Source organism: Hylobates moloch, unplaced genomic scaffold (assembly GCF_009828535.3).
Source record: "Hylobates moloch isolate HMO894 unplaced genomic scaffold, HMol_V3 SCAFFOLD_11, whole genome shotgun sequence".
Lineage (NCBI taxonomy): Eukaryota > Metazoa > Chordata > Mammalia > Primates > Hylobatidae > Hylobates > Hylobates moloch.
The window spans coordinates 48,747,249-48,774,881 of NW_026652286.1; the positions used below are offsets into that span (position 1 = coordinate 48,747,249).

The 27,633-nt window shown below is 50.7% G+C and overlaps 1 protein-coding gene across 1 annotated transcript in view; it reads right to left on the bottom strand.

Annotated features, from left to right (window-relative positions):
- The window catches only part of LOC116476162 (guanylate cyclase D-like), a 35,547-nt gene extending 23,949 nt beyond the window's left edge, over window positions 1–11,598 (bottom strand). Inside the window, 10 exon segments of the mRNA XM_058446239.1 lie at window positions 1,440–1,561; window positions 1,804–1,960; window positions 2,199–2,271; window positions 2,273–2,331; window positions 4,132–4,212; window positions 5,545–5,673; window positions 5,758–5,854; window positions 6,264–6,382; window positions 7,878–8,173; window positions 11,556–11,598. Coding sequence (XP_058302222.1) covers window positions 1,440–1,561; window positions 1,804–1,960; window positions 2,199–2,271; window positions 2,273–2,331; window positions 4,132–4,212; window positions 5,545–5,673; window positions 5,758–5,854; window positions 6,264–6,382; window positions 7,878–8,173; window positions 11,556–11,598 — 1,176 coding nt within the window.
- Between the last annotated feature and the right edge of the window lie 16,035 nt (window positions 11,599–27,633).

Below are 27,633 nucleotides of genomic sequence, written 5' to 3' on the forward strand. Positions count from 1 at the left end.
GAGAACACTGAGGCTCAGAGAGGGTAAGTGTTTTGTGTAAGGTCACAGAGTAAGACAGTGACACAGCTGGAGTAGGGCTGAGCTCTGTGTAGCCTGTGCTGCGCATGGAGGGCAGGTGCAGTCGGGGCATGAGCACCTCCACGCATGGCAGTGACACTGGGGAGGACGGCAGGGGCGGGGATTTTCACCCAGAGCACAACCTCCTTAGCCCCTGGAGTGGGTCAGCTGCTATTCTGGCAGAGTTGCTGAAGGCTGTAGGGAAAAGAAAGATCAGACTGTTACTGTGTCTATGTAGAAAGGGAAGACATAAGAGACTCCATTTTGAAAAAGACCTGTACTTTAAATAATTGCTTTGCTGAGATGTTGTTAATTTGCAGCTTTGCCCCAGCCACTTTGACCCAACCACTTTGACCCAACCTGGAGCTCACAAAAACATATGTTGTATGAAATCAAGGTTTAAGTGATCTAAGGCTGTGCAGGATGTGCCTTGTTAACAAAATGTTTACAAGCAGTACACTTGGTAAAAGTCATCCCCATTCTCTAGTCTCAATAAACGAAGGGCACAATGCACGGCGGAAAGCCACAGGGACCTCTGCCCTTGAGAGCAGGGTATTGTCCAAGGTTTCTCCCCATGTGATAGTCTGAAATATGGCCTCGTGGGATGAGAAAGATCTGACCGTCCCCCAGCCCGACACCCATAAAGGGTCTGTGCTGAGGTGGATTAGTAAAAGAGGAAAGCCTCTTGCAGTTGAGATAGAGGAAGGCCACTGTCTCCTGCCTGCCCCTGGGAACTGAATGTCTCGGTATAAAACCCGATTGTACATTTGTTCAATTCTGAGATGAGAGAAAAACCGCCCTATGGTGGGAGGTGAGACATGTTTGCAGCAATGCTGCCTTGTTATTCTTTACTCCGCTGAGATGTTTGGGTGGAGAGAAAAATAAATCTGGCTTACGTGCACATCCAGGCATAGTACCTTCCCTTGAACTTAATTATGACATAGATTCTATTGCTCACATGTTTTTTGCTGACCTTCTCCTTATTATCACCCTGCCCTCCTACTACATTCCTTTTTGCTGAAATAATGAACGTAATAATCAATAAAAACTGAGGGAACTCAGAGACCGGTGCCGGTGCAGGTCCTTGGTATGCTGAACGCCGGTCCCCTGGGCCCACTGTTGTTTCTCTATACTTTGTCTCTGTGTTTTATCTCTTTCTCAGTCTCTCGTCCCACCCAACTAGAAATACCCACAGGTGTGGAGCGGCAGGCCACCCCTTCAAAGGCTGCTCAGTTTAAGCCAAGTTCTCATGGTCAGACTTTAGGTGTGCGTGTCTATGTGGTCTTCAGGCCCAGATTTCCTGATTGCCATAGAGTTTCCCACTAGGCAGAGACTCTAGCAAGGGACGGCCAAGGAAGGGGAGGAGGATACCTACCTTCCACTGAGAGTCCCGAGGAGCAGTAGGGTGGGCCCCGAGTCAGCACCTCCTGCAGGATGATGCCGGTGCTGAAGATGTCCCCTGTGAGGGTGCCCCGCCCAGGGCACCCAGGCCTCGGCAGCAGCTCTGCAATCACAGGGCAGGGCCACGCCACCATCACCTACTGACCGCCCAAGCCAGGCTGGGTGCATCTACTCTCCCCAGTTCACAGGTAAAGAGCCTACAGCTTGTTCAGAGAGGAGAAGCATCAACTCAAGGTCACCAATGCCAGAGGACTGGAGATCGCCCTCTTCCAGCACCTTACAAGCACCTGGTTAAACAGAGGCCCCCAAACCTACTGGCCGCCCCCTGCCTATCCCTGAGCTGACCTTCCAGGGCTGGCCAGGGTTGGGGAGCCTGCTAAGTGTCCAGGGGCTCTGCATAACCATGGTCAGTGACCTTGAGCACAAAGCCTCTGTCCACCACACAGTTTTGGAACTTGAGGCAGCCAGGAGGGAAATGGTGGTGATGCAGATACCTCATGTCCTGAGGTGGACATAATGGGAGTCCATTGGATCTGTAACGAATGAGAGGAAACCTGGTTCTCTCGGAATTCCCACAGGCCCCAGAAAGCCTTCCTGCCTCCCCGTACCCGTGGCCATGCTGTTTGGATATCCCCAGGTTAGACAAAGCTGAAAGAGCCCAGCTGTGGGAAATCTGAACATCTCCTGTCTCCCTGCCCTTCCCACTTCCCTGCAGTGCCAGGCCCAGGGAGGGATCTCACACAGATCAAATCCAGCAGCAGGGAGGCCTTGAAGGTCCAGTCTAGGTGCAGGACCTCTTTCCGCAGCAGGTTCCCCAGAGGTCATGAAAAAACCCAGGCAGGTGGCGACGTTCTCACACTGCAGCTCCCGCATCTGTCAGGGAAATGGGCACCTTAGCAGCCGTCAGGGGCCGTTTGAGGGCTGGACCAGGTGCAATCCACATCTAGGCCACCTGCACTTAGCACCAAGCACAAGGCTAAGCATGGAGAGGCATCAGAAATGTTGAATGAATGGATGGATGTACAGACAGATGGATGAATGGGTGGGTGGTGAGGGATGGATGGAGGTTGGATGGATGAATGTATGCATGGATAGATGGTGGTGGGTGGTAGATGGATAGATAGATGGATGGGTGGGTGGATGGGTGGGTGGGGAGCTGGTGGGTAGGCAGGTAGATGGGTGGGTGGGTGGTTGATGGGTGGGTGGGTGGATGGATGATGGGTGAATGGGTGGGTGAGTGGGTACTTGGTGGGCTGGCGGGTAGATGGGTGGGTGGGTGGATGGATGAGTGAATGGGTGGGTGGCTGGGTGGATGGATGGGTTGGTGGGTGATTGGTCAGTGGGTAGATGGGTGGTTGGTGGGTGGGTGAGTTTTTGGGTAGGTGGGGGTGGATGGATGGGTTGGTGGGTGATTGGTCAGTGGGTAGATGGGTGGTTGGTGGGTGGGTGAGTTTTTGGGTAGGTGGATGGGTGGTTGGTGGATGGGTGGTTGCATGGTTGGTGAGTGGGTGGGTAGATGGATGGGTGGATGGGTGGGTGGATGAATGGGTGGATGGATGGATGGGTGAGTGGATGGGTGGTTGGTGGGAGGGTGGTGAATGGGCGAATGAGTCAATAGGTGGATAAATGGCAGATCACTTGAAGCCAGGAGTTCGAGATCAGCCTGGCCAACATGGTGAAACCCTTTCTCTACTAAAAATACAAAAATTAGCTGGGTGTGGTGGTGCATACCTGTAATCTCAGCTACTTGGGTGGCTGAGGTGGGAGGATCGCTTGAGCCCGGGAGCCGGAGGTTGTAGTGAGCTGACATCCAGCCACTGCACTCCAGCCTGGGTGAAACAGCGAGACCCTGTCTCAAAAAAAAAAAAAAAAAAAAATCTACTCATATAGTTGCAAGATGCCCACTGGGAAATGCCTAACTTAACTTCCAGTCACTTAATCCTTCTGAACTTTATTTCAGACTGTGATGATATTGGAGATATCAATAAAATTCACCATGTATCAAAAGCACACCACTTGCCAGGAAGAGTTCTAAGTTATTTCATGCATTCTCTGCAATCATAATCCTCCAGAAGGTGGCTATCACTAGCTCCATTTTACAGGAAAGCTAAGAGTTCCATGGAGGCAAGATTTCACCCAGATCTTCCTGACTCAAGTCTCATGCTCTGTCTCCGTCCCTCAGTGCCTCTCAGGATGGTGACAATCTTGGGGGTGAAAATGCTTATGTGGTTAGTGATAACAGGTGCTTAAGATCTCCCTGAGGGAGGGGACTTTGTCTCTCTTCTCCATTCTGTATCCCCAAAGCCCAGAACACTGCACATAAGTGCCTGGCACATAAGTGAGCTCAGTAAACAGCGAATAAAAGAAAGGATGGGTGGAGGGAGGGGGCTGCAGGATGAGGTCCCTTCATGATGAGTTGCCATGTGAAGGCACTGATGGAGGGCACTACGCCCTGGTGGTGATGGGGATTGTGGGTTATGGGGTGGTGACATGGCTTTAAGGATGCTGGCATGGGACAGTGACAGCAATAGTGAACCACTGTGATCGAGGCATTGGCAATGGGCAGGATCACGATGGCAAGAATAACTTCCTCTTTGAGACCAATCTGGATCAGTAAGGGTCTCCTGAGCAGCGTCGCTCCCCACCCAACCTCTGTGCCCTCTACAGGCCTGCCTTCCTCAGGAGGCTGAGGCAGCTTGGGCGCAGCTCAGGATCTGAGCCCACTTCACACTTCTTCAGCCATACCCAGTCTCCCTGCTCAAGGAAGAGCAAGAGTTTAGCTGCTGCTGCTCCTCAGCTGTGGGACTTCAGGAAAACCCCTCTACCTCTCTCAGCTCAGTTTCTTCCCCATCAACGCCTTCCTTCTGTGTGTTCTGAGCCAGGCACAGCCTGGTGAGTGGAAACATTTGCTATAAGCCGGGCAGAGCCAGGGGCCAGGCTTTGGCTGATGGACTCCAGTTCCAGTCCTGACACCACCACTTTCCAGCTCTGTGACCTGGGGTGGGTGACTTCAGTTCTCTGAGCTGTAGGTTCCAAATCTGTAAGTGAGGACCATAGCACCCACCCACATCTCAGGGGCTTAATGAGACGGTGGGTATCAAGTATGCTCGCCCCTGGTCTACAGCTTTGCCCTGCAGGCCTCAGGCCCTCATGACACCCCTAACCCTGTGAACTGCTTGGGTGGGGAGCTCTGTGACCTGGGGATTCATGGGGAGGAGAGAGGGGCGGGTGGGAGAGGAGGGGTCTCAGGTGGGGGCTCTGCCCTTGCTTTGGCCTGGCCCAGAGGTAGCTGTAACCTTGGCCTTCTCTCTTCCATCACTGATGGGTTTTGCCTTCTCAGCCTCACCTACAGCCCGTCAGCCAACTCGGAGAAGCAGACAAAACACTCTTTGTACACCATTAAAGCCTCCTTTCAGCAGGAAAGAAAAAAAAATGGAATTCCCTTAGGGGACAGGTAGAAAAGAAGGAGCAATCAGCTTATGTTGCTTCTGTAGAAACAACTAGCCTGGCTCATCTACCGTGAGAGTCTTGGTGTAGGTGAATCATAGCATCCATGAATTGTTGAACTTGAGAATGACAGCACCTGAGAAATGGCAGCGTCCTCAGCGTCCTGAGATCTTGCTGAGCTCACCTCTGACCGCCCAGCCTCCCTGCCAGCTGGTGGCCCCGGCTCTGTCCGAGGCTATGCTGGGCTGGGTGCCACTCCCACATGTCAGGGCCTGGGAGACCCAGGATCTCACCTTACTTAAGTAGGCAGGAGGGTGACCTAGGCTGGCCTTGGTCCCTAAGAGAGGCCCTGGGGTGAACCGCACCAGCAGCACTGATGGCCAAGTGCCTGGGAACTGTTTGTTCCTTCAGGTCAGATCATGAACCATGCTGGGCCAGGAGTTGGGGTCCTACTTCCCACTCCTAGCCCTGCTGCCAACTTGCCAAGTGACCCAGGAAAGGCACTGCTCCTATCTGGGCCTGAGTTTCTCAGTCTGTAACAGGAGTAGGCCATACAGAGGCCCAAGAGGTTATGGGCTCCCTCGGCTTCTCTCAAACTGACGGCAGCTGCCTAGGCCTGGGCATGGGGGTGGCAGAGGCCCTCGTTTGGTACAGGGCCACACTGGTGGGTTCCTGGGGGGCTGGCAGACTCTTTGCTGACCCCTGGGCCACTGACCTCAGGCTCCCACCATCCGCCACACTTCTCCATTCACCATCCACATGCAGCCTCTGGAGGGGGCAGGAGTGGTCAGGAGCGCAGACTGGGCCTCTGTCTGCTGTCCACCCACTCAGCTCAGCCCCTGCCCCACCCACCCGTCTGTTCAGGGGAGGATGGACGAAGGTGAGCTCCAGGGCTGTCAGCAAGATCCGGTGGGGGCCCCACACCAGCTGCAGCTACTGGATGCCCAAACTGGAGGCGAGAGAAGGGGCAGGGCAGTGGGAGTGATGCCAACGCCCCCTCCCAGCCTCAGTCTGGCCTCTGACTCAGAGCCGTTTCCATTTTTGTCTCCCTGTCAGTCCCAGCTGGGCCAGGAGGGCACTGAACACTGTCTCCACGCAGCCCCTCTGCCTCGGGCTCGGGTCTGGAACCCCTGGGCCTGATGCATCTGCTGGTCTCCAGTCGCAACGTTCCCAAGTTGCCAAGAGTCCTCGTGGGGCAGCCAAGAGAGGGCTGGGATTGGAAGGCTGCCCGCTTCCAAGGCACCTGAGACGCAGGAATGGTCTGGATTCAGGAACACACAGGAATTTAGACCCCAGGGAGAATTGTTTTCAAAGCTGGAGGGCCCCTGGGAGTCATTCTGGCCAACCCCTCACTATACAGATGGGGAGCCTGAAGCTCAGGGTGTGCAGCACGTCCAGGGTCCTGGGCTTCTTCCTCAAGTCTCCAACAGACCTTCTCAGGAGGCAGCCAGGGCCTTGACAAGTCCTGGTTGGGGCTCTGGGATGGACAGGAGCACCGGGGGGCCCTAGAGTCCTGGGAGACAGAGGCTGGGAAAGCCCCCTGCAGACTGCCGGGGCTGTGCACGCAGAAGGGAGGCCCCATGGGATAGGAGCCCTCTGCAGGCCTCTCCCCATAAGGCCACCAAAGTGATTTTTAAAGGCTTAAATCAAATCATTTCTTACTCAAACCCCACTGATGGTTTCCTATTTTACTTACAATAAGTTCAGACTCCTCGTGGCCCACAAAGCCTCACATGCTCAGGCCCCAAGCTCATCTCAAATTCCTGTCTCATCACCCATGACAGCTCAGCCACTCCACACTCCCGCCTGTGTTTTCCTCCTTCAGTTGGAGCTCACTCTGCCTCAGGCCCTTTGCACTTGCTTCCCTTGACTGGTCGCTCTTCATCCAGATCCTCATCTAGCTGCTTCCTTATCATTTGAAGCTCAGCTCAAGTGCCACCCCCCAAGTGGGCTTCCCTGCCCATCTAACTCTTGTTGGCCACTACTCCATCCCGCTCCTCTATCACTGTGTCTTGTTCTGTTTTCTCGGTGGCATTATCACTGTGGGAATTTAGCTATCTGGTTATTTGGTTATTGCCTGTCTCCCCCCAACAGAATAGAAACTCCTTAAAGGCCAGGTCTGTCTTGTTCACCACTGTCTTCCTGACACCAGACGTAGTGGCACATGAGAGGGACTCAGTCCACATCTGTCAGATAAATGACTGCCTGAATGGCCCACCATCAGCATCCACAGCCCTGTCACCACCTGCAGGCACTGCTGTCTTCTTAACACCAAGAAGCGGGCATCCCCAGGAGACCCAAGTTCACTGAGTCCTGTAAGCCAAGCCAGGCCAGCAGCTGCGTCCAATTTCTCTTTCCATGGTTTCAGCTACCCGCAGTCAATCAGGGTCTCAAAATATTAAGATATTTTGAAAGAGGCAGAAAGACAACATCCACTAACTTGTATTACAATATAGTGTTATAATTGTTCTATTTTATTTAGTTATTGTTGTTAATCTCTTACCGTGTCTAATTTATAAATTAGACTTTATTATAGGTATGTAGGTATAGGAAACGCAGCATATATAGAGTTTAGTACCATCCACGGCATCAGGCATCTGCTGGGGGTCTGGGAACATGTCCCCAGTGGATAAGGGGGACTACTGCAGACATATATATATACATACACATATACATATACATACACATATACATACACATATACGTATACGTACACATATACATTATACATACACATATACATATACATACATAAGCCACCTCATGGGAAAAGCCATATACATATACATATACATACACACATACGTATACAAGAAGGAGAAAGCAATTGACTACACCCAGGGACTAGGCAGAGAGATACTTTGTCAAAAAGAGGCCAGGTGCCCATGGTGGAGATGGGCCTGAGCGCATGCACCCCTGCCCCTGGACCCCTGCTCAAGGCATACGGGGGTCTGCACTAGGAGCATACCTACCTGCTCTGGCTCCAGGTGGGCAGCTGCCTCTCCATCAGGCCAGGCAGCAGCAAAGGCCTCGTCTATGGGGCCAGACTCCAGGCTGATGGTGAGCACTGCATCATAGGCCTCCTGCAGGGGTCCACCAGTGCCGAGAGACAGGCAGGAGTGGTTGCAGTAGGACAGGGAGAAGAGCAGCGTGTCATAGGGCAGGAAGACCAATCTCCCATCCACCAGGCCCTTGGCCCAGGCACGGCTCAGCAGGATGGTCATCTCCAAGCCCCCCAGCACCGCCGAGTGCATCCACAGCACCACAACTGGGGCCAGAGATGGCAGGGTCACCTTTGCAGGCCCAGTTCCACTGTGGCCTGCCCTGAAGCCCACAGTTCTCTAGCCCTGGAGAGCTGCTGGGAACTCCCGGGCACCTGGTCTGCTGCCACCCCACCCCCACCCCCACTGGTCTAGCAAAGGTAGAATTTCCCTTTAATCTGCCCCCCCATAACAATAACAGACAAGGCCACCAAATCTGAGTTTGATGTGATGAAAAATATCCCTTTAATGGAGGATAGATTTGTATTAACATGGCCCTCCTGCCCTGTCTGCCCAATCATTTTGACCAACGTCCTGCCCTACCCAACTCCATTCGCCCTGACAATTGCAAATACGTATTGATAGTTTTCTTCTTTCTTTCTTTCTTTTTCTGATACAAGGTCTTGCTCTGTTACCCAGGCTGGAGTGCAGTGGTGCAGTCATGGCTCACTGCAGCCTCACATTCCTGGGTTCAAGCAATCCTCCCACTTTGGCCTCCGAGAGAGCTGGGATTACAGTGTGAGACACCACACTTGGCTGTCAACAGCTTTCTCTGTGTTGTCCTAAAGAACTTTCTCAAACATTTTGTCATTCAACGTTACAACAGCACTAAGAAGCATGTTGACCATTATCTCTATTTTTTAGAGGAGCGGTTGGGGAGTTGCCCAGGACTCATAACCACCACAGTGGTACAGCTAGAATTTGAACCCAGGCAGGTTGGCTCCCAGCTTATAATCCTTTTTTTTCTTTTTTAAATGATTTTTTAAAAATTGAGATACCTATAAAATTCATTCTTTTAAAAAATGTACAATGAAGTGGTTTTAGTATATTCACCAAGTTGTGTAAACATCACCACCACTGAATTATAGAACACTTTTATCATCCCTAAAATAAACACATTAGCAGTTGCTCCCCATTCCTCCCTCCCTCAACCCCAGTCAACCATGACTCTGCTTTTTGTCTCTATGGATTTGCCTATTCTGGACATGTCATACAAATGCACATAATATGTGGTACTTTGTGTGTGGCTTCTTTTTTTTTTTTTTTTGACAAGGTCTCACTCTGTCACCCACGCTGGAGTGCAGTGGCACGATCTCAGCTCACTGCAACCTCCACCTCCTGGGTTCAAGAGATTCTCCTGCCTCAGCCTCCTGAGTAGCTGGGATTACAGGCGCCCGCCCACCACACTTGGCTAATTTTTGTTTTCCGGCTAATTTTTGTATTTTTAGTAGAGACAGGGTTTTACCATGTTGGTCAGGTTGGTCTCGAACGCCTGACCTCGTGATCCATCCCCCACTCTGGGCCTCCCAAAGTGCTGGGATTACAGGCGTGAGCCACCATGACTGGCCTGTGTCTGGCTTCTTTGACTTAGAGTAATGCTTTCCAGGTTCGTCCTTATTGCGGCATACATCAGTACTTCATTCCTTTTCGTGGCTGCATAATACTCACTGTATGATAGACCGCATTTTGCTTATCATCATCGGCTTGTAATCTTAACCTTGGCCGTGGGTGGCATCCTTAAGGTCTAAGTAGACACAGATACATTCATCTCTACCTTAGTAAGAAAAGTAGCCCTGAATAATAAAACTACTAATTTCACCCCCAGGCCCCAGAACAGAAGGGAGCCCTTGCCAAGGTCGGGGTCCACACTGGATTTCCTTTGCATCTTTTCTGTCTTCCCCGCTTGGGTCCTGACCAGCACGGCAATCACAGCCACAAAAGGGCCACCACTTGTTTGGGATGTGGCCTGGGTTCTCACTGCACTCCCTTTTTGCAGAAAACCCAGGAAGGCTGAGGGTCTCCTTGCTGGAGCCTGAAGACCCCTCATCACATGGACTTCAGAGCCTGGAGCCCTGGCTTCCACTGAGCCTCTGGGGGCCCATACTGTGAGGGCCACAAGCCCACCCCCTCCATGTCTTAGATAGTGCGGGAGGTCCTCAGAGAGGCCCACCAGGACTGAGTGGAAACAGAAGCCGGGCCTGTGTCCCATCTGCTCTGCTGCTGGGTCGACTTCCCAAACGCCCTTTCTCTTAAGGGTTGGAAGCGCTCTTCTGTATTTGGCCACGCGGGGGAGCTGCTCCACACAACTCAGGAATAAGCCATCTCCCGGGAAACACCAGCGCGGGCTGCAAGCTGTGCCGCTGTGTGAAGGCAGGGTCCTGAGCCCGCTGTCTGCAGTAGATCAGCCTCATGCCATTAATGAAGAAACCATAGCACAGAGAGGATTGGTGACTTGCCTGAGGTCACATGGGTGCGGGATGGGGTGGAGGGGGCGGCAGTGGGACTCCTTGCAGTCTGACTCCAGAGAGTGTGCCCCTCACCCCTCTGCCTCCTGGCTCCTGAGAGCCAGCACTGTGGCTGGAGCTCAGTCTCCCGCAGCACGGGTGGAGAAGGAGTCTGAGGGTCTCCCCACCCACTGATGCCAGGCTCTGGCCATGCAGAGCCAAACTGTTGACGTTCTCCCGGTCGTGCTGGCATGCTACCTCCACGCCTTTGCACTAGCTGGAGTGCCCTCTGCCTGGAATGCCTTTCCCCGACAGCTCCACTCCAAAATCAGTTTCTCACTGTCTGGCCCTGTCCGATGTCACCTCTTCTGTGAAGCCCTCCACATCTCCAAGCAGATCAGCAGCTCCAGCCTCTGGGCTCCCCTGTGCCCTGCATACACACCTGTCTCCCACCAGACTCAGGATCCTCATGGCTAGGGCCCAGCCAGATCCTGCCTGTGTCCCCAGAGTACAGCCAACGTCATGTAGACTGTGCCCTGCAGTAAGAAATACATTTTACCTTGGTAGACTCATGAGACTGATTTGAGTACCCTGAAAGGACATCTCTCAGAACCACTTACCCTTGCTACCTGCAATGCGATCTCATAGTTACTACTGTTATTCCTGTCTATTTTAGTTTATTCTGCTCAATTCTGTTCTTCTCTTTTTCTATTCCACTCTCTTTTTTTCTTTTTTTTTCCTTGAGATGGAGTTTCGCTCTTGTTGCCCAGGCTGGAGTGCAATGGAGCGATCTCAGCTTACCGCAATCTCCACCTCCTGGGTAAGCAATTCTCTTGCCTAAGCCTCCCGAGTAGCTGGGACTACAGGCACACACCGCCACGCCCAGAGGCCCTGACAAGGACTTTTTACCCCCTTTTACAGAGGAGGAAACTGTGGCTCTGGGTGGGACAGTGACTTGTCCAAGGTCTCACCAAATATTAAGACTGAACTCGGACCAGAGCTTGGCTTCCTGCCTCCTAGCCAAAGACAAAAATCACCTCTTTTTATTGACACCTGGAACATCAGAGCTGAAGGATCCTTGGAGATATAAACATCTAAATCAATTCCTCTGTGTACAGATAGGGAGACAGGCACAGAAAAGAGCATGGGTAGCCCTGAGTCCCACAAAGCTGCAGCAGGCTCCCCTGGCCTGAGGTTTTGCTGGCCATGTTCAGTATCCCAAGAACTCTGCAGTGGGTGGCCAGCGGGGGCTCACAGAAGGCTGAAGGTCTTAGCAGGCCAGCACTGGGCCAAGGTAGGAGCTGGCTTTTAATCCCAGTTCTGCCACTGGTTTATGGGACAGAGTCTACAACCCTTTCTGTGCCTCAGTTTTCCCAGCTCTACAGGGAGAGCTTGGTTTAAACACTTAGGTTTCCAAAGATCATTCAGCTCTGATGTTCTACATGTTTACAAAAATCCAGAGACAGGTGGTTTTTGTCCCTTAAACTGGCCACATCTCTCCCAACCCTTCTTCCAAGAGTGTGTGAGCCTCTTGTGCCTCCACCTCTGGGCACAATAGACTAATGTGCCACCCTCCTGGGGAGAGACCATTTGTATTTTTAGACTCAGGGAAATGGGCCCCAAGGATTAACCACAGACTGCTTGGCTCATAGAGCCAAGCTCCTCGAGTTAGTCATCTCCACAGCCCCATAATCTCCAAAAGTTGAAGATGCCTTTAGCTGCGCTAACACATGAATGACCAAAATAGGGAACGTGACAGGGACCTGGGGAAGGGGGATGGGGGATTCCTGTCATAGTCAGGGGCCCTGCAGCCCCTGCAGCCAAGGGTCATCCTCCTGTCCCCCAACCTGTGCCTCTTACCTTCTTCCCGAGCAAGCTCCCCACAGACCGACCTGCCACTCTGCGTTATTGGAGCCGACTCGTTGCCTCTTGGTAGGCCCTAAGGTTCCTGCAACAGGGTCCTTAGATGTCAAGCTCTCAGAGTAGACTCTGGCTTAGGGGGTCCTTTCCCCCAACAGCCTGTACAATTACCACTTCTCTGCCTGTGCCTTTCAGACCCTGCTCCCTGGGAAGAGCCTCCTACATGGCTCATTCCCTACCTGTCCCTCTCAGGAGCCTGAAGAAGCTACTTGGAAAATTAGATCTGTTCAGACCCCAGTGCTCTGGGAAGCCACAAGCAGGAAAGAAGAAGGGAATGAAGTAAAGAGAGACACGTAGAGGGGGATGGAGAAAGAGAGGAGAGGTCTTCAGCACTCCGGACAGCTCCAGATCTGGTTGGGGACAGCTCCCAGGAGGAAGGATGGGCAAGCACTAAAGAAACCCTTAGTTTATTTGAACCTCTGCCATGTGCCAGTCCCTGTGCTAGGCACCATTCACACAACCCATGGAGATAGGCATTACTATTATCTTCACCTTATAAAGTATGGCCCAGAGAAGTTAGGTGATTTGACCAAGGGTACAGAGCTGGTAAGTTGCAGGGCTGACTGTAGGTCTGGGCTTTGCTCATGGGTACAATGTGTAATGATCAAGTCAGGGTAACTGGAATATCCATCACCTCAAACATTTATCTTTTCTTTGTGTTGGGAACATTAGGATTCTTCTTTCTAGCTATTTTGAAATATATAATAAATTACTGTGAACTATAATTTCTCTGCTGCACTATCGAACACTAGAACTTATTCCTTCTACATAGCTGTGTTTGTGTACCCTTTAACCAATTTTTCTTCATTCTCCTTCTCCCCACTTCCATTCCCAGTCTCTGGTAACCATCATTCTACCTTCTACCTCCATGAGATCCACTTTTTAAGCTCCCACATATGAGTGAGAACACGCAATATTTGTCTTTGTGTGCTGGACATATTTCACTTCACATAATGACCTAGAATAGAGGCCACTCCTTTCTGGGGTGAACACTTAGGTGGAGATAGAGACCTCAGTCCATGGGCTCAAGCCCTCCTTCTTCCACTTGCTTTCTCCTACCTAGGTAAAGTTAGCTTTTACTAGGCGCACTCAGCATCCGCTCTGTGCTAGGGGTTATGCATACCCATCTCATTTAACCTTTATAGCAACCTTGTGAAGGGATTACTGTCTTTTGCTTTCTTCATGTCACTTTATTCATTCAACAGATGTTCACTGAGTGTCTTCATCATGATTCTGCCAAGGGGCCAGCCTTCCGTCCACCCTGACCTCCCACTCCTAATTCCTGTTGTTTTCCCTCTTGCTCCCTTCCATGTTTCAGATACTGTTCTAAACACTTGAGCTAAATCAACCAACAAACAAATTTAAAAGAACAAAAAATAAATATTTTTGCCCCTCACAGAGCTTACTTGCTAGCAGGGGTAGGGAAAGGTGTGTTAGTAAACAAAAAATAAACATAGTAAGTAAGTAGACATATTTTTAGTGTTCGAAAGTGATAGGTGCTATTAAAAAAAGAAGAGTAATAATGTCATGTTATAACTCTGTGGAAGTGTTTTTTGTATTGCTACACAATTGTCGTAATTTCAGTGGTCAAAGAGCACATTGAATGGATGTGTCATTAGTTAGTATGGATGGAAGGATCTGAAGCCTCCGTGTCTGGTCTTTATTGGGTTTCCCCATTTACCATTGACCAGGACTGGGCAAGGGAGTATTAAAGGGCTCCCCAGTTAGTATATGGGGCTCTGGTCATGGTCCTCCCTGTCGCCATTGTAAGGCAACAACCATATTTCCTTGTGATAATTGGGATTGTTTACTTGGGCTTACACAGTGATTCTCTTCTCTGTCCATTAATTCAGAGTCCTGAGGAGTCCAAAATGGCCAAGCAATAGTTTTAGTTTTCAATTCATTGGAAAAATTACTGCATTCTCTGGAGGGAGTGTTTCTCCCCTGGGAACTAGGTGCTCTAAACCACTGAATCCAAGACCATGGGCACAGGCAGGAAATATTCTTCTAGTGAGTTTGTGGGTGACAGTGAAAGAGGCCACTCCTATCTTTCTTCCTTGGTTCCCAGCCCATCCCTTCTGACTGTAGGAAGATGGCCCACTTGGCCCCTAGTATAAGGCATATACTGCATCCTGGAAGCACAGGATGCCATCTCCTAGCTCATTTGGCAACTGAGCTATTCTCCAATGGACCATTCCACATTTCTGTCAAGCCAGATGCTTCTGGGCGATGGGAGATGAGCTCACTGCTTCAGTTCCTTTGCAGTAAAATGCTTTCCCTGGTTAGAGGCAATGTCGTGTAGGACAACATAGTAACATATAGGGCACTGTTAGACTATGAACGATGGTACTGGCAAAAGCACTGTAGGCAAGAAAAGCAACTCTACACACAGTTATATTTCTATCTCTACAAGTAGAAAGAAAGGCACTGCTGCTTCTATGAAGGGAGAGCTCTCATATAATCAAACTGTCACCAAGTAACTGGCTGACCTTCCAGGGAAGTGGTGCCGGTTTTTGGGCTTAGCAGTGGCCTCTGCTATCTGCAGGTTGGACACTCAGCTGTGGAAGCAGCTAGATGGGCCTTGGTGAGTGCAAGCCCATGTTGTCAAACCAATGTAAGTCTCCATTCTGTATGCCACGGCCACATGGCCATTGAGTAAGCACTGGAGGGGCTATGGAAAGAAGCTGACTGAGAGCCACAAGTCATCTTGTCCACCTAATCTTGAGGATTTCTGTCATAGATGCCCACTAGTGGGGCATTCATGTGGAGCGCGTGTGACTGCTCTGAGAGTCCTGTCCACACACCTCATTGACACCAATTTCCAATTTTGTTTATAGCAAGACTCTGGCCATCCAGACAGTCCATTGACAACTGCCCATGAGTCAAAGTAAATAAGTAGCACAGGCCCTCTCTCCTTCAGCACAAAATGGACAACTAGCTGTGCCCCTTGGAAATCCTGCCTAAGAGGAATATTTCCTTTCACCACTTGTATGTCAGGACCAGCCTTGATTGGAGAGGTAATGCAGCTACCATCCCTTTCTGGCTGGTACCAGCATACCATGATATCCACCCATGAACCAGACCCACGCTTCTTCCTCCTCTACCAACTGCCAATGAGAAACTCCCCATGTATGGTTTTGGTATCAGGTATCAGTTGAAGGAGAAGTGGCAAAAAATAAGAGAAGGTACCACGGCAGCCTAGGCCATCTGCTTGGCCACATAGAATGCTTCTATGCATGGCCAATCTTCTGATCCAGTGAATCAGATAGCCCCTGGTTCAGTGGTCAATTCTGGTAGAACAGTCTTTCAGTATTCATAGTCATATTTGGTCTCCATCAGGAGTAGGAGCAAGTCAGAACTGCTTTTCAAGTGGATGAAAGTTGTCCACAAAAAATAATATGTATGGTTTTATGCCCAAAGCCTAGCGCTCTGTGCTGTGATTCACCTGTTGGAAGTTGAAGAGGCTCCACGTTGCATCTCTGTCTGCCACAGATACCATGGGGTCTGTTGGGTCATAAGTTTCAGTGGCAGGGCAACTTGCACAAATCTGCTGTTCAGCCCCTTTATTGCCCTGGGATCTACTGAAAACTGGCAGCTTTCTGAGCTACCTGATAAATAGATCAAGACAACACTCCCAAATATGATATTATTAGGTGCTTATTATTAGGTGCCATAAAAGTATGGCAAAAACCGCAATTGCTTTTGCACCGACCTAAGACATTGCTTCTAGCATCCAAACAGGCTCACCAAGCACTATGTCCCCTTCTATGTGATGTTTGGTACAACATGTCACAACTTGCTTCTCGAATTAGAAAAGGTATTCCACGGGCCCCTAGGAATTTTACCAATATGACAGCCCCCTGAATTTTTGCAAGGTGTACCTCCTTCTCTCTGGCATGTATCACTAGGATATTTAAAATACCGGCTACCTCCTAAACACCAGATCCAATTAGCAAAATGACATCAATATAATGAACCAGCATGATGTTCTGTGGAGTGCTGAGCTGATCCAAGGTCCCTTCGAGCTCTATTATGATAGCAAACTAGAGAGGTAACATAGCTCTGGGGACAAAACAATAAATAAAAGCATCCTGTTGTTCTGCAAACCTCTTTTTCCTTACTGATAGGAATGGAAAAGAAAATATTTGCCAGTCTAATGGCTGTAAACCAGGTGTCAGGGGCTGTACTGACTTGATCCAAAAGATAGCTGGAATGGCAGCTTCGCTTGGCATCACTTACTAATCATTAATAAGTTTGTGATAATATATTATTATTCTCTAGGACCCAGTTGGTCTTTGCACCAGTCAGAGTGCAATTTAAATGGGGCTGTGATAGGAATTACCACCCCTGCTTCTCTCAAATCTTTGATGCAGATACTAATTTCTGCAATTCCCCGAGGGGGATTGCTTTTGCTGTACTCACTGGGCAGGGGGAAGCTGGGTAGGGAGCTCAATACTTTCACCCATGGAACCCCCAATCCACAGGCCAGGGAACAAATATAGGGATTCTATTAGTGGTTATATATGTCTACTCCTATCATTCATTCTGAAACTGGGGAGACAACCACAGAATGCATGCATGATTACCGGACCCTCCATTAGGAGGTCTCAGGCCAAGATTGCATCTGTTCCCTGACCTCGCTACTCTTTCCCAGTGGCCCTTGGGGCATTTTGGTTCTTTAGGAAAGAGTGACCCACTGGCCTAGTCTCTAGTAACCTTCTGGATGGTCTGAGTCCCTCCCCAGAGAACAGTCACCTTGGTTCATACCACAGGTCCCCCTTGGAGGAAGAGTCATGATCTATAATTTCCTCAAAGGGACACAGAGTCCCCTCAGTCAAGGACTCTGAGTCTGTGGACGGCTCAGTCTGGGAACCTGGTAAAATGCAATACCTTCTACTATAATGACTCAAGATGGGTTTCCATCTAGCACACTTTGAAGTTTTCTTTCCATATGTGTCAAGCACATATACGTGCCCCTCCTGTAGCATAAGAGGCTGTGAGGAGGGAGGTGTTACAGCTCTGCAGCCTGTAGCTGGATCCTGGACTTGGTGCCCTGTTACACCTTCCCTGCACCTGCAGCACATGAGGTACTCCTTCAAGCTGTCATGGAAGGCTTCTTATGGTCACATGTTCTCAGTTGTATGGTCATAATTTTAAATTTCATATTTCATATATACATGGCTGTAAGAAACAGCCAGGTTGCTTATCTTATCTGATTCTAAGAGACAAAACAAAATAAAACAAAAGAAGCAGCCAGGAGCCTCCACCATGTTCATAAGCAGTCTCGTTGCCACCAGGCGAAGTGCCAAAGCTGCCTCATAGCCCAAGGTCTGGCTTCTGACCTGCACTTCAGCCCTTGCTCCCACCAATGATAACTTGCTTGCATCCTATTTCTCCCATTAAGGAGATAATCCCTGTGTTACACAAATACAGAACCAACCCGACTCCAGAATCCTGTCTGAAGGGTCTGTTTCCTAGGGCCACTTCTGGTATTGGTCAGGTCCAGCAGAAACTGAGGGCACACTCAAATTAGGACAATTCTAGGGAAACTGTTCACACAGGGCGATGATAAGGGTGGGGGTAGTGGCACCATAGAGAATGTCGCAGTGACTCAAGGCTAATGTTGGCAGAACTGTTGCCTCCCCAGGCCCAAAGGTCTGAGGAGAGGGAGTTTTCAGGAGCTGGGAAGAAAGCTGGCTCCCTTGACAGGAGCAGTGACTTTGGTGAAAGGGCACAACTAGATTGCAGCGTCCCTACGGGGAGGGACTCAGGGGACTAGAAGCCTGATCCTGTGTCCTCCCTCCCTCTCATCTGCTGTTAGGGCTTCTCACTGGCCAAACTCAATTGAATCCAGGGGCAAGAGACCCATTGCTGTTGTTCATACATGTCAGCTCTTGGTGCCCAGAAAGGGCGGGTGAAGGTGGAGAGTGGATCTGGACGGGCAAAGGGAAGATCTCAGCACAAACCACTTTCTCTGGGAGAGTCAAGGGGCAGGGCCTTGGGAAGGGGAGGTTTTTCCCAGGAGCAGCTTCCTCCAAGTGCATCCGAGGAGAGAGGAGTGACACAGGCAAGTGTGCAGAGGCTAGAAGCTGCAAGGTACACGCATGTGTGGGCTGTTTTCCTGCAAGGAAGATGGATATCAAGACACAAAGGTGACAGGCAGGCCTGGCCCCAGGTCTTTGTTAATCTGGAAGAGACCTTATTTCTGGAGTCTGTTCATCTTCCTGGCTTGGCTCCTCCCCCACTGGAAACCCAGAGAACTCAGGAGAAACCCCCAACACAGTGGCCCACGCACGGCTGATACTGCTGGCTAGGGCCACGGCACCAACATTCTACCCTGCTGTCCACCCAGTTCCCAAGGCCTTTGGGGCTCTGATCTCACCAGGGCTCATTTGCCCAAACTTACCCTTTAACCAATTTTTCCTAAGTGCCTAGCCCTGCAAGTGAGACATGGTTTCCATGCCTGAAGGGGCCACTGTCTGGTGTCTGCCTCTATGAAATCCTATGGCAATAACAGCTCAGCTAGAAGAAAATACAAGGTGTGCACAGAGCTCAGAAGAGGAGACTAAGTGCATGGGGTAAAGACAAGGAAGCTGTCAAGAAGGAGGTGTCCTCTGACTGTGTCTTGAGTGTCCATAGCCGCTCGCCAGGTGCATAGGAGAGGAAGGCATATCAGGCAACGCGACCAAAATTAGCAAGTGTCTGGAGGCACAAGGGCATGGAGAATGCCAGGAAAAGCAAATGCTTGGTTTCCTGAGGATGGGACATGGCAGGCGATGAGGCTGGAGGGCTTGGCAGGGGCCAAATAAAAAAGAGCCTTAAATACCAGGCTTGGGAGTTTAGATTTTACCCTAAAGACAAGGAGCAGGTAGCAGGGGGCTCTGGAGAGTTCGTGGCTTCGTCTGCATTTTGGAGATGTTAGTATTGTTGTCTCCATTTGACAGATGAGGAAACTGAGACTCAGGGTAGGTGAGTAACTTACACAAGGTGACATTGCTTGTGCAAGTCATGTGACATACACCCTAGAAGCATCTTATCTCTTTGAATTCCTGGGGAGAGCAGCAGAGTATGGTGTTATGTTCTAGTTATCTAATGATGGGAAACTACCTCAAACTTAAAGGCTTAGCACATTGACAATTGTTAATTTCGCTCATGAATCTACAATTTGGGCACGATTGACAAGGAAGCTTTGTCTCTATGCCATACAGCATCAGCTGAGGCCGCTTCCCCAGAGCAACTTGTAGAGTGCGGGGCATGGCTAGGACCAGAAGGCAAGTCCCAGGAATTGGGGGAAGGCCAGCCACCAGCTCCTAGGTCCTGGCAGAGACTGAGTCACAGGCCGCGGGCCATTGCTCTGGTGAGTGTTACCAGGAGACAGGACTGTCCTGGCTGGTGGGGTATTAAAGGCCCATCAAGGGTGTTAAAGGCCACTCCATCCGTTCCCCAGGAAAATGGAAGTCCTTCGCCGAGGAAGGAGTTTTAAGTGGCCTCTATGCCACCACTAAGACAGGACAGCAGGTCCCTGTGGTATCTCCACTCAAGCTTGCACACATCCACTGCTGAGCCATTCACTGTTCCCTGCTATGGAGCGCTCGGCCTGCAGGCTTCTATCCTTGGAGTTGGGAAACCGGCCTCACTCCAACCTCCACACTCTGGTCGCTATTCTGCGCTCTTTGCCCACAGGACAAGCCTGCCCCGCTCCCCTTGTCAGCCCCAGGTAGTCAGGCAGCAGCAACAAATATACAGCACAAGTAAATCACACCCACAGAGCCTTTGCAAACACCCAGTTCATGTCTCATTTAGGACTGTCACAGGTGCTTTGCACTCATTCAGTTGCCACACTCCTATGAACAGGACAGGCCTTCCCTGTCTTGCTCATCACTGGGTCCCCAAGACCCTGCCTGGCATATATTGGATATACAGTAAGTATGTGTTGAATTATTAACCCCATTTAGTGGATGAGAGAACCAAGGCACAGAGGGGTTATTGCTTGCCGAAGATCACACAGCTCTGAAGTGGCAGGGCTGGGATTTAGAGCCAGGCACTCTAGCTCCAAAATTCATGCCTTCAGCTCCAATATGTTCCGCTTTTTAATTAACATAATGTCAGTCAGGTGTGGTGGCTCATGCCTGTAATCCCAGCACTTTGGGAGGCCGAGGTGGGCGAATCACCTGAGGTCAGGAGTTCGAGACCAGCTTGGCCAATGTGGTGAAACCCTGTCTCTACTAAAAATACAAAAATTAGCCAGGTGTGGTGGTGGGCACATGTAATCCCAGCTACTCAGGAGGCTGAGGCAGGAGAATTGCTTGAACCCAGGAGGCAGAGGTTGCAGTGAGCCAAGATCATGCCACTGCACTCCAGCTTGGGTGACAGAGCGAGACTCCGTATCAAAAAATAGAAATAAAAAATAAAAATAATGTCAACCATTTCCCCAACTTTTCTTTTTCCAGGAAAGCATTTCCAAACTTTTTTCTTACATAGGTAGTAACAATGACATGACATGAGTAGCACTTGTCTATGGCCCTGGAATATAGTCTCATCTCACTGGAGCCTCATTAGAACCTCTACAGCATAAGGCTCAGATGAACAGTGGCCTTTCCTGCCCTGTTCACTGCTGTACCCCCAAAGCCAAGCCTGGTGCATAGTATTTACCCAATAAATATATGCTGAATTAGTTAACTTTACAGATGAAGAACTGGGATTCAGAGAGCTGATTCTTGCTCAGGGTGACAGAATCAGTAAATGACAGAGCCCTGATTTGAAACTGGTCACTCTGTCCCCAAAGACTATTTCTACTGCATCATGCTGTTTGGCCTTTCTGGGTTTCAGTTTCCTCACCAGTTAAATGGGAATCCCAAGGCTCCTTAGAGTGTCTGTCATGACAAAGGATATAATGGAAGTGAAGGTGCTCTGCAAAGAGGGAAGGGACACATGGGTTGGGGGGTCTTTCTTGTTTCCTTCACTGAGGCCTCTGCAGGGCCTAGTGCAGGGGAGGAGCTGGGGATGCTGCAGTGAGAGAGAGGATGATGCCTACAGAACATGAGTAAAATTGAGATGGATGGATGGACAGATGGATGGATGAGTGGGTGTAGGGATGGCAGATGGATGGATGGGCAGGTGGGTGGATAGATGAAAGAACAGATGGGTGGATGGAGATGGTTGGATAGATAGATGGGTAGATGGACAGATAGTGTCTTAGTTCATTTTGTGCTGCTATAACAGAATATCACAGACTAGGTAATTTAGAATGACCAGAAATTTATTTGGTTCATGGTTCTGGAGGCTGAAAAGTGCAAGATTGAGGGGCTGGCATCTGGTGAGGGACTTCTTGCTGCATCACAACATGGTGGAAGGCATGTCATGGCAAGAAAGAGCATGCAGGTGAGAGAGAGGCAAAAGGGGGCCAAACTCATTCTTTTATAAGGAACTCACAATAACAACCCATTCCCATGATAATGGCATTAATTCATTCATGAGGGCAGAGCCCCCATGACCTAAGGCCTCACCTTGTTAAGGCCTCACCTCCCAATACCTCCACACTGAGGATCAAATTTCCAACATACAGACTTTGGGGGACACATCCGAACCACAGTAGATGGAAAACTAGATGGGTGGATGGAAGGGAGATGGATCGGTAGGTGGATAAGCGAATGCAAGGATGATGATGGATGGATGTGAAATAGACATTACTGCCCAGTGTGGTCTCAGGCTGGTATTTTCGTCTTTATCCAGAAGAGAGCGCCAAGGCTCCAATAATTGGCCTACGCTGGAGTTTCTTGGCAGTAGAAAGCTGCCTGCAGGAGAGCACACCTGGAGTCAGAACCGGCCCGGCCTGTAGCTTGTGGGCAGCTCAGGCAGGTGATAGGCTCAGGACACAAAGGACCAAGTTAGAGTCCTGGGGTGCAGGGGCATAAAAAACACAGGCTTAGTGTGTGGTGGCTCACACCTGTAATCCCAGCACTTTGGGAGGCTGAGGCAGGCAGATCACTTGAGGCCAGGAGTTCAAGGCCAGCCTGGCCAACATGGTGAAACCCCATCTTTACTAAAAATACAAAAATTAGCCAGGTGTGGTGGCATGCACCTGCAATCCCAGCTACTCAGGAGGCTGAGGCAGGAGAATCGCTTGAACCCAGGAGGCGGAGTTTGCAGTGAGTGGAGAATGCAACACTGCACTCTAGCCTGGGCAACAGAGTGAGAATCCATCTAAAAAAAAGAAAAACAAAAAACGCACGGGCTTAGGGACAGACCTTGGCATCTCCCTCCTGGAATGGGGCCTCAGGGGCCCCATTTTCCCTTTTGGGGAAATAAGTGCAACTTCTGGGCTTGTGGTGAGGATTAAATGAGATGCACGAGAGGGAAAGTTTGGTATGCTGCGGGCCCCTGACACAGGTGAGGTATCTGAGGCTGAGAGGCTTGCGTGACTTATTCTAGGCCACCCAGTAAGTGCGAGATAAGAAGTAAAGACAGTCTCTGAAGCTCCAAATGAGATTTCTATAAAAATAAAGAAAATTCTATTAGAGTAAAAGTGGTTCCTGGGGAATCAAGACAATTTGTGGGGTTACAGGGTGCTGCTCTGAGAGTGGAGACGACTGTTGGAGACCCTGGGAGGCTGAGTTACATCCTGAGCCTGTCCTGCCACCTGGGGCGGATACCAAATATGCACATAGCACCCGACCAGGAGCCCCAGGTGCAAGCCGGTAGTGTGGGAAATTATCATTTTAATGTGAACTTGACTTGCACCTCCCACAGTGACTGGATGTGAATTTGCCATCTTAACAGAGTGTTTCAGGAGGCTGAGTTTTTCCTTTGGGGTTTATTTTATGTGTTGCTGTCACTCCTGGTCCCTGCCAGGGATTTATCGCAGGGACCAAGCCTGGTTTGAATTGCTTCAGAATGAGATTGTCCGCAGGCAGCATCCTGTAAAAGAAGCCAGGCCCAGTTCCAGACAGCTTCAAACAGAGAAAGAATAAGCAGAGAAAGCCAATCTCAGGTTTCCCGGAAGCAAATGGCTGTGCTGAGCGGAGGGAGGGTCCAGCCCAGAGCACAAAACAGCGAACTGGCGTTGAGTGGAGAGCTGGTCCCCTGGCTTGGTGAGGGCCAGCCTGGAGACTGGGAGAGGGACCCAAATTTGGGAGGGAGATAGTACTTTCAGTTTGCCCTTTTTCTTCTCATAAGGCAGCATTCAGAACCTGCCGCGGCACTGCAGGCCAGTATAGCCTTGAGCAGGACAGACTCACTCTGGTCTAAACCCACTCCTGGTGGGGCTGCTGCCTGAGACCACCTTCGTGTTTCAGCCACCCCCAATGTGGTTCACCCAGAGTGAGCTAACACTCTCTGCCACCTGAAGGGTTTGCCTCCTCCACCTGAAGCACATGGCCCCAGCTCCCTGTCCTGGGCTCAAACGTGGTCTTTGCATTCATCCCTGATGAAGTTCCCCTGGGAGCATTCTGCTCATTAGTCCAACTTGTTGAGTCTCATGCCTTCATGCATCTGTGGGCTCAACATTTTCTGATCTCCTGGTCTGTGCCAGCTCTGTTTTTGATACTGGTGAGACAAAAGAGACTGCTATAACCTGATGGGAAAGGCAGAGGTTTGCAACCTGGTGGAGGGTACGAGGCACAACAGGAGATGCGAACAACCGGCTTTGGAAGGGGATCCTGTGGTCTGGCGAATCCTATCCCCACTATCCTCACGCAAGGTGCAGGTTGATGAGCTTGCCCTCTGCGACCTTATCGCAATTTCCAGCTAAGTGGTGGAGTGAGACAAAAGCGACAGAGGGCAGGCTGGAGAGGACCTGCAACTGACAGAGAGCCAGCAGCAAAGAGCAAGGAGCAGATGGAAGAATCCAGAGACCTGTGAGCAGCAATGCAATGAGAAAGGGAGCTGCATTTGTCAGCGGGGCTCCTGCCGGTGTCCTGGAGGGCATGGGGCTGAGAGTTTGCAGTCTAATGCACTGTCAAATTATTCTCCACGGCCCCAGTGCTGTTCCACAGTGGACAGGCATGTGCAAGCCTACTTCCAAAGGCCCAGGAAGCTGAGAGGCCAAAGAAAGAGGCTGACATATCCCCTTCCTCAGAAGAAACATTTCAGAGGGACTCAAAGAGAAGCCACGTCCAAGAGACAAGCTGGTGGATTTCTGAGCCATTCCCTCCCACAGCCAGGGCTTATCTACCATAGGGAAGGAATGTGTACGACAGTTATAGGGAAAGGCAGGAATGCTCTGTGAATCTGCCTAAGGACAGGATTTAGGGTCAAGGTTGTTTTGGCCTAAAGGCAGGATTTATGGTAGGTAGTGCTCTTATACAAGGAATAGTAAATAAAGTAGAAATCTTAGAGGCCTTCCTTGACTGGGGTTAATCAGAAGTCATCATGGCAGATTAACATCTAAAATGGAGCAGCTTTAGCCCCCAACAAATGCCCAAACAAGGCAGACTTGGCACAATGTTTGCAGCCTTCACCACAGGCTGGAGGTGGGACCGAATGTGCAGAGCCGACACTAGGCTATGGAGACCTGAGTGCCCCACAGGCTCCCCTGTGCAGAGTTCCAGAGCAGTGGGGTGGGGAAGGAGGCAGCTCCTCCTCTGTGCTGATAAACCGCCAGTGTGGGGCACCCCACGGGCAGGCCTGTCACACCTCACTCTGACATCTGGGGCCACCCTCTGGGGGCTTCGTGCTTCCTCTATGGCTGTGCCACCTGTGATGTGCCTGCCCCCTAGACCTGGCTGTAAAGGCTCAGCCCTGCCACACCTCCCACCCCGAAAATGCCAGGCCCAGAGCCTTTGGTCAGAATCCGACTCTGACGTGACCCCTAGTAAGACGGCAGATCTCACTTACTTTATTTCTGTTGTGTCTTTTCCAGGACTAGGACCCGCTGTCAAAGGTCAGCTTCTGCAGGCTCCTTCAGCTCCTCCTCCCACTGGCAGATCTTCAACATGGGTTGTCACAGTAGGCAGAGGATATATGGGCAGGCCAGACTTGTGCTGGGCTGAAAATTCTGCCTCTGACTGACTTGTGGTCTCCTCACTTGTGAATGGAGGACAATTGCACCTGCCTCCTAGGGCAGCTGTGAGGTTTGCTTGGGGTGACAGGTGCGCCGGGCACTGGTGGATGCCCAGTAAATGTATATTAGATCCAGATTCTGGAATGCATAGGGGCCAGATCGCAATCTGCGGGCTTGGTGGGAATTACACTAGCTCCTAACTCGGGGCTGGGTCAGAATTCTTTCTCCCTATTGGGTCTTTTGGGTTTGGTTTTGTTTTGTTTTGAGACGGGTTCTCACTCTCATTGCTCAGGCTGAAGTGCAGTGGCACCATGGTGGCTTAGTGCAACCTCGACTTCCTGGGCTCAGGCAATCCTCCCACCTCAGCCTCTTGAGTAGCTGGGACTACAACTCCTGGGCTCAAGCAGTTTTCCCATCTCAGCCTCTCAAAGTGCTAGGATTACAGGTGTGAGCCACCTGCCCAGCCTTCTACTGGGTCTTGATCCATATCTACATAGAGAACGTTCCAAGGGCCAGACTGGGGCCGGAAGTTTGCAATTAAGGCTGGAGTAGACTCCAAAGAGAGGAAGCAACCTTTAGGTGGCCCTGAGTGCCAGCAGACACTCCCGATGAGAGCTGAGTGCCAGCACTTGTGTCCCAGCTGCATGCACGTGTATGCAGGGGCGCGCATTACATGTGTGTGTGCACCCCCACACATTGGGTGGAGGGTGCTTGTGGAGCCGATGGCCACTCTCTGGGTTTGGGCTGTGGCAGGACTTCCACCCTCTGAGTGGTGCGTCTAACTTTCTGAGCCTTCCTTGAGACAGAGGCGGCCAGCTGGGCCCAATGTGCTTCCTGGAGACAGCCTCACAGCTGCTATTTCCACTCCAGGGAGAAGACTGGCTCTGGTAGGGGCAGCATGGCACCAGGTCCTTGCTCCCAGTCCTAGGTCAGGGCAGGAATGGGAAGGGGGACTCTGAACAGGGATAGGGAAGTGGGTGGGGACCCGGGAACATTGGCATCGGGAACAGACTGAAAAAGCAGTGTCAGGAAGGGAGTTGGCAGGCAGTGACCAAGTAGCAATGGGATGAGAAGGAGAAACAGAATCACAACAAAGCTATCACAGATGGGAAAGAAGTAGAAAGCCAGAAAGAGGGGCAGAGAGAGACAGAAACTATAGAGTCAGAGGCAGTGGAGACACAGAAAGGGAGACAGGGAGAAAGATAAAGAGACTCCAAGAAGAAAAATTATGACAGAAGCAGATGTGCAGAGAGAGAAACAAAGTCACAGAGGAAGGAGAGGGAGAGAGACGCCAAAAGAATCAGAGGCAGAGAGGAAATAATACATGATCCACAAACAAGAAGCAGAAAGAGAGGGGCAAATACAAGGATGTGTGCCAGGGATGGGACGTAGGAGAGAGCAGAGCCAGGAGGGGCCTCAGAATCCACCATGTTCAACCCTCTCCCAATTTTGCAGGTGAGAAAACTGAGGCCCAGCAAATCATGGCAGGATCAGGCTCAGAATACAGGTGACAAAGAGAGCGAAAGAAGAAAGGGCGAAAGACGAGAGCTGGACAGAAAGTTCCAAGGGATAAGAAGCAGGAGGAGAGACGAATGGGAGCGGAAAGGGCACAGCAGGCTATGGTAGGGGAAGGCCTCTCCCTAAACCGGGGAATGGCAGTGGCCAGACTCCAGAGCCTCTGGCTTGGCCCAGGTCCCACTTGCAGGCAGGGAAAGAGAAGGTGGGAAAGAAGAACAGAGCACTTGGCTAGGGTGTGGGGCAAGGCTGAACAAACACTGCCATGGGATTTCCATTTAAATCCCCACATTCCTGTCGGGGCCAGCGATTTGTTCCTCAGACCTCTTCAGACTAGAAACAGTAAGTCAGAAAGAAGCACCCTGGAGGAACATGCTGGCAGGCCCAAGATGTATCAGCCATGGAAATCTACAACCGCGAGCTATGGATACCAGGAGTTACCATGGTTCTCTGTCTGGACCAGGCAGTGCAGGGCATGAGCATTGGGGCTGTGAGTGGGCTTAATGAGGATTCACAGACATCAAGAATGCTCAAGCAGCCAGGCACGGTGGTGCACACCTGTAACCCCAGCAGTTTGGGAGGCCGAGGCAGGCAGATGGCTTGAATCCAGGAGTTCGAGACCAGTCTGGGCAACATGACAAAACCCCGTCTCTACAAAAAATACAACAATTAGCCGGGCATAGTGGCACACACCTGTAGTTACAGCTACTTGGGAGGCTGAGGTGGGAGGATCGCTTGAGCCCAGGAGTTTGAGGTTGCAGTGAGCCATGATCGTGCCACTGCATTCCAGCCTAGGTGACAGAGGGAG